Source organism: Plecotus auritus (assembly GCF_963455305.1).
Source record: "Plecotus auritus genome assembly, chromosome: 9".
Lineage (NCBI taxonomy): Eukaryota > Metazoa > Chordata > Mammalia > Chiroptera > Vespertilionidae > Plecotus > Plecotus auritus.
In genome coordinates this window covers 133300611-133306729 of record NC_137783.1, presented here as the reverse complement: position 1 = coordinate 133306729, position 6119 = coordinate 133300611, and the positions used below count along the sequence as shown (strand labels likewise).

Genomic DNA, 6119 nt, shown 5'->3' with positions numbered 1-6119 from the left:
CTATTTTTTCTATTTTGATAATTTATGAGGCTTAGCATCATACCAAAGGGCCATGCTTGAACTGTAGACTGGCACAGCCACAGCTAGTCAGTGATAATGCTGAATGGTATTTGTTCCATTTGAATGAATATCCTTCAACTATTGCTTGTACAACTTGTATATTGTCCTGAGATAATGGATTATATAGCCTATATATATAGGTTTTGCTATTTCACTCTTTGGGAGCTGGTACTTGAGTATATTAAAAGTCTCAACTGTTTATGCTTTATAAACATAAAATGAGTTTTTATTTTGATTATATATGTATGTATACATATATATAATAAACTTTAGAAGATAACATTGGATTTTTAAAAATCACTGAAATATTAGCATTATAAATTTTATTTGATGAAAATTTATAGAATTATGTTAACATTCAGTTTACAATGATGGCTAAATTTTGTCAAGTTTCTGAAAGTATTTACTATGTCTCAGTGGCCTCAAATGACAGCACAGTCTTTTTCTGGCCTTCCTTTCTGGGAACTTATTAAAACTACAGATTCTGCAGCCTTGCTCCCACAGATTGTCATTCTTGAGCTCTGTGATGGGTGCCTAGGAGTTTTGATTTTGAATTTAGTTCTCAGGTTATTGTGATGCTGCAGTCAGATTTAAAACGGTATTTACTGCTCTAAACCTTAAAGGATTGCCAATTATTTCCTCTGGCAATGAATCAAAATAAATAGGTTTAAGAAAAATCTTCATAGATTATGGGGATCAGAGGTCCTTGAATTTACAGTTCTAGAAAATAAAAAAAATACCCTCTGCACAAGTCTTACAGTAGATTTAACATTATAGATTTGAACAACTCATGAGCAGCCTTGAAGGTGATTTTGAAATGGCAGGAATTTGAATTACTTTGATAGAGAGGCTGCTGTGTGAGTGAATTATTTAGCTATTGAGCAGAGTACATCAGCATCCATGTCTTAATGAGTCTTTGTTGTTCTCTCCTAGTCACAATAACTTCCACTCAGCATCTGAAATGGACATATATCTTTCAATTACTTTATATATATATCATTATATGGGAAAATGTATTTTGTGTAGGTTTTCTTGAATTTGATAAATCATAGAAGTCTCAGGACTGTCAGAAGTCTGCTGCTTTTTCTTGTCCCAATGAAAGTATATGTACCTAAACTATGATGTTGGGATTTGTCTTCTGCTTCACATCTACTTCTCTCTCCTCACCTTTTCCTAATGTGAACATTTTATGAATGTTAATATATTTATTAACTGTTCCTCTTATTAAAACAAAAAATTATGATATTAATCACTTTGGCTGCTTATAATTTAAAATGAATGCATTTCTGTAAACTGATAGTCTCAATTAACATTGACAATTTGCATTTTTTTCCTATTTCTGAAACAAAATGCTTTCTCTTTTTTTTTAAAGGAATTCCAGACCTGAACAACCAGGTGGATGTTTTCCTTGGGGCTTAGGGTATTCTGAAATCACTTCACCAATATCAAAAGATGGATAGATCTAAATCAAGTTCTTAGGCTTGTACCCCTATTCTAGAAACTTATAGGGATGGGGGAATGCCTAGTTTCTTTTCAGCTTCAGGGGTTCATTCAGCTCCATCTTTTTAGTTAGTCTTTTTTTTTTTTTTTTTTTTTTTTTTGTAATCCTTACCTGAGGATATGTTTTTATTGAATTTGGAGAGAGAGAGGCATCAACATTGAACATAGATCTGTCGCCTCCCATATGCGCCCTGATGAGGGATTCAACCTGCAACCCCGGTGTGTGCCTGACAGGATATGGAACCGGTAACCTTTTGGTGTAGGGACAATGCTCCAACCAACTGATCCACCTAGCCAGGGCTTTTTTAGTTTTAACATCAGTCCAACCTCTCTCTTTCCCATGCTTCTCATCAGCCACTTGGAGATCTTCCTTTGTGAAATCTTCATGTTTTTTGTTGTTGTTGTTTTGTTTTTTGCTCAATTTTGTTAGGTTTTCTTTTTCTTAATAATTTGATAAATTTTCTACATATTCTGGATGTCTTCATTCGTTTTTGAGCACTGAGTTGCTTTCTGCCCTATGCTATGGCTCCTAATGGGAAATGATATTTGGAAACCAAAAATCTGCCTGCTAAGTGTGCCCATTATTACTGCAGAGTCCTTGCTTCTTTCAGTGGAAGGGCTAGGATGGTATTTTATATAGGCAGGAAGGCAGACAAACACAAACATATCTACTTATTTAATTAAATTTCTTTTGATAACTTCTACTCATACCTAACTTCCCATTCTATATTTATAGCTTCTTTCTCTGACATTGAGAATCCTGATACTTACTCATTTGTACTATCTGAAATATACAACCAACAACAAACCTACTGTCAAGGATCCTGAAATGAGGCTTAGGTAATATGACAGAGCTATTGCGGTTATGGGAGCAGAAGAGTAATATGGGAGTCAGTGTAACAGTGATTAAGTTCTTGACTCCATTTTCCAATTTTGTGATGTTCATCATGTAAGTTTACTACTTGTAGGCTCATTTTTCTTATCTATAAAATGAGGACAGTAATAATATCTACCTTACGGAGGTTAATTTGTAAAGCTTGACAGATAGCAAGTATTGAGCAAATGTTAATTATTAAATAATTGTGTTTTAGTAGTTTTAATCTGAGAGTAATACATAGTAGCCTAGGAATAAACCATTATTTGAGAAACTAGAAGCCCAGTACACGAATTCGTGCACAGGGGTGGGGAGGGTGTCCCTCAGCCCAGCCTGCACCCTCTCCAATCTGGGACCCCTCGAGGGATGTCCGACTGCCCGTTTAGGGCCTAAACGGGCAGTCGGACATCCCTCTCACAATCCAGGACTGCTGGCTCCCAACTGCTCGCCTGCCTGCCTTCCTGATTGACCCTAACCGCTTCTGCCTGCCAGCCTGATCACCCCCTAACCACTCCCCTGCCAGCCTGATTGCCCCTAACTGCCCTCCCCTCCCAGCCTGGTCACCCTTAACTGCCCTCCCCTGCCAGCCTGGTCTCCCCCAACTGCCCTCTCCTGCAGGCCTAGTCCCCCCCAACTTCCCAGGCCGTGGTATTTTGTGGAAGAGCCACTCTCCCCTTCAGGCCTGGGTCCCCCCCAACTGCCCTTCCCTGCAGGCGTGGTTGCCGCCAACTTCCCTCCTCTGCCAGCCTGGTCACCCCTAACTGCCCTCCCCTGCAGGCTTGATCACCTCCAACTGCCCTCCCTTGCAGGCCTGGCCCCTCCCAGCTGCCCTCCCCTGTTGGCCTGATCACCCACAACTGCCCTCCCTTGCAGGCCTGGTCCCTCCCAACTGCTCTCCCCTGCTGGCCATCTTGTGGTGGCCATCTTGTGTCCACATGGGGACAGCCATCTTTGACCACATGGGGGCAGCCATCTTGTGTGTTGGAGTGATGGTCAATTTGCATATTACTCTTTTATTAGATAGGATACTTGAAATGTAGTTGTAACAGGTAAATAGAAAGGAGATAATAGATACTAGGTACATTTTAGATGAATATTATTAATATTTTAATTTTACATAGCTTTTAAAATACTTGATATGGTTCTTTATGCTATCTTACTGTATTCATGTGTTCATTATTATATCAATAGTTAAGCTGACAAGTGAATGTAACTTTATAATTTCCACAGTGCTTTCACATTATCGAATGTGATCCTCAGATCCATTCTGTGAGATATTTCCATTTTTGGAGGCCCAGAGAGGTTAAGTCAGTGGTCGGCAAACTCATTAGTCAACAGAGACAGATATCAGCAGTACAACGATTGACATTTCTTTTGAGAGCCAAATTTTTTAAACTTAAACTTCTTCTAATGTCACTTCTTCAAAATAGACTCGCCCAGGCCATGGTATTTTGTGGAAGAGCCACACTCAAGGGACCAAAGAGCCACATGTGGCTCGCAAGCCGCGGTTTGCCGACCACTGGGTTAAGTAATTCATTGACAATCACACAAGTTAATAAAAGGACCAATTTAATGCTAGAATTTCCATGTACCTATTCTAGTGCTTGCTTTTATTATATTATGACAAGAACTGATGTAGGATAGCAGGGAACAATAAGAAAAACTATTACTAGTACTTTGCAAGAGTTAATATCTTTCTATAGATGTCTGCCTTAATACCAAGAAATAACCAGGACATGAAAGGGGAAAGACAAGTTGAGTCTACTAGTTATCTAATCCTATATAATCCTATACAATAAAAGCATAATATGCAAATCGACCGAACGGCCATCTGGACGACCATCCGGGACGATGCTATGACATCGTCCACTGGCGCCAGGCCAGCCAAGGCGGGTGTGACGTGATTGGTCCAGGGCCCGGCCATCGCCCCATGATCACCCCGCAGAGGGAGGCCCAGGCACCAGCCAGTGGGCTGCAGCGGGTGGGTGGGGCCTCCAAAGCCTCAGTCCCGGGTGCCAGAGGGAAGCTGGTGCCGGCAGCTGGGGGAAGGAAGGCCTACTCTTGCACAGATTTTGTGCATTGGGCCTCTAGTTCATATATAAACCCAGTGGTATTTGAATAAAATCTCTGTTCAGTAGATCAAAATACTTAAGTGTCTATAATTTGTCATTTAAAAATATTTTTAGCAGAAATGAAAGGTGTTTTTCTGCACCAAATTGTTCATTTAGTACATTCTAGGTGATTATAAAATATATTACAATAGAACTATTTCTTAAGTGTTTTAAAATAGTATTGTTCATGAAACTTTCTGAAATTTACCATCAGGCTAATGGTGACAGAGTCTACATAGAACTATGCTTCGTGGTGTTCTGGGGAAAACCTTTCGACTTGTTGGCTATACTATTCAGTATGGCTGTATAGCGCATTGTGCTTTTGAATATGTTGGTGGTGTTGTCATGGTAAGTTTTTACTTTTGAGAAAGTAATCATTTTAAATATATACCTTTTTAAATAGAAGGAAAATGTGTTTTTCCCTTTATTATAATTGAAGTTATTAACTTAATGAATAAAGTTTGACTGTTAAAACAAAACCTTTCTAAATATGTAAGAGAATGTAAGAGGATGTAAGAGAATGTATTTGTATTGGCACTGATATAAAGTATAAGAACCGTTATTTTAAATAGGGTTCTGTATTCTGTTTCTGACAGGGCACAAAAGGCCCTATTAATACACCAAGAATAATAGTTTATACCATTTATTGAATGCTAAAATGTTCTAGGATATATTTGATGTTTTACAATTATTAACACATTTAATCTTTACACTCTGTGAGATACTTATAGAAATCCACTATACATATGATGAAACTGAGGCCCAGACAGCTTAAGTAACTTGGTCCATGTCTCAGGTAGTAAGTAGACTTGGAATTTCAACACAGACTTTTCTCCAGTTTCCAAAACTGCTCCTCTTAACCATTGTGTTTAACTGTCATTAAAACAAGTGATTATTCTGTCTTGTGTTAATATTAAAATGTTAAGGATGCCCCCCCACCAATGATATTTTTAAATATAGCATTATGAACCTATCAACCATTACTCTACTAACCTTTTATTATGTAAATGAAATCATTGATTGAATGTCTAATTAGTGGATTTTGTTGGTGGTGTTGCTGTTTTTATCAGGTTTAGCCTAACAGATTCAGTCATACAACTTCAAGTATTCAGCAGATAAATATATTTAAATATATGCCCCCCACCCCTTGGAGTTTTAAAATTTCCAGTGGGCTACAGAGGTAGTACACATGAACTTTCATTGTGTTCTTTATTATCTTCTGCCTGGGTAGGAAGATTTGACTAAAAATTATTTACACATAAGTGGAGTAATAGAGACTGTTGTATTTAGACTTTTTAGGTAGCAATGATCACTTTATTATAGCTCTGAGGCAAATATAGAGATTATTGTTTTAAGATATACTAACATGAAGTCTTAAAGTACATCTTATTATGCCAATATTTTTTTTTCAGTATAAAATGTAAGTTGCAGCCCCATCAATGGGTGAGCTACTCTCTTGGAAGAGAAGAAAAGGTATCAACTCATTGCAAATAATATGATACCATTTAATAAATCACTGATATTTGACAAAAATAAGAAAATAAATCATTTATTTATTCATTCAACATTTTTTT

At 37.7% G+C, this 6119-nt stretch overlaps 1 protein-coding gene across 10 annotated transcripts in view; it reads left to right on the top strand.

Annotated features, from left to right (window-relative positions):
- IMMP1L (inner mitochondrial membrane peptidase subunit 1) overlaps positions 1-6119 on the top strand; it is a 43555-nt gene that overhangs the window by 19433 nt on the left and 18003 nt on the right. For 3 of the 10 annotated variants that reach the window (XM_080687435.1, XM_080687434.1, XM_080687429.1), the window contains 2 exons: positions 4760-4893; positions 5958-6018. In XM_080687435.1, the coding sequence (XP_080543561.1) occupies positions 4874-4893; positions 5958-6018 (81 nt within the window). In that variant the 5' untranslated portion in view covers positions 4760-4873. Of the gene's footprint in view, positions 1-2296; positions 2510-4759; positions 4894-5957; positions 6019-6119 lie in introns of those variants that run through there. The other 7 variants (XM_080687430.1, XM_080687428.1, XM_080687433.1 and 4 more) reach the window with 5 other exon arrangements.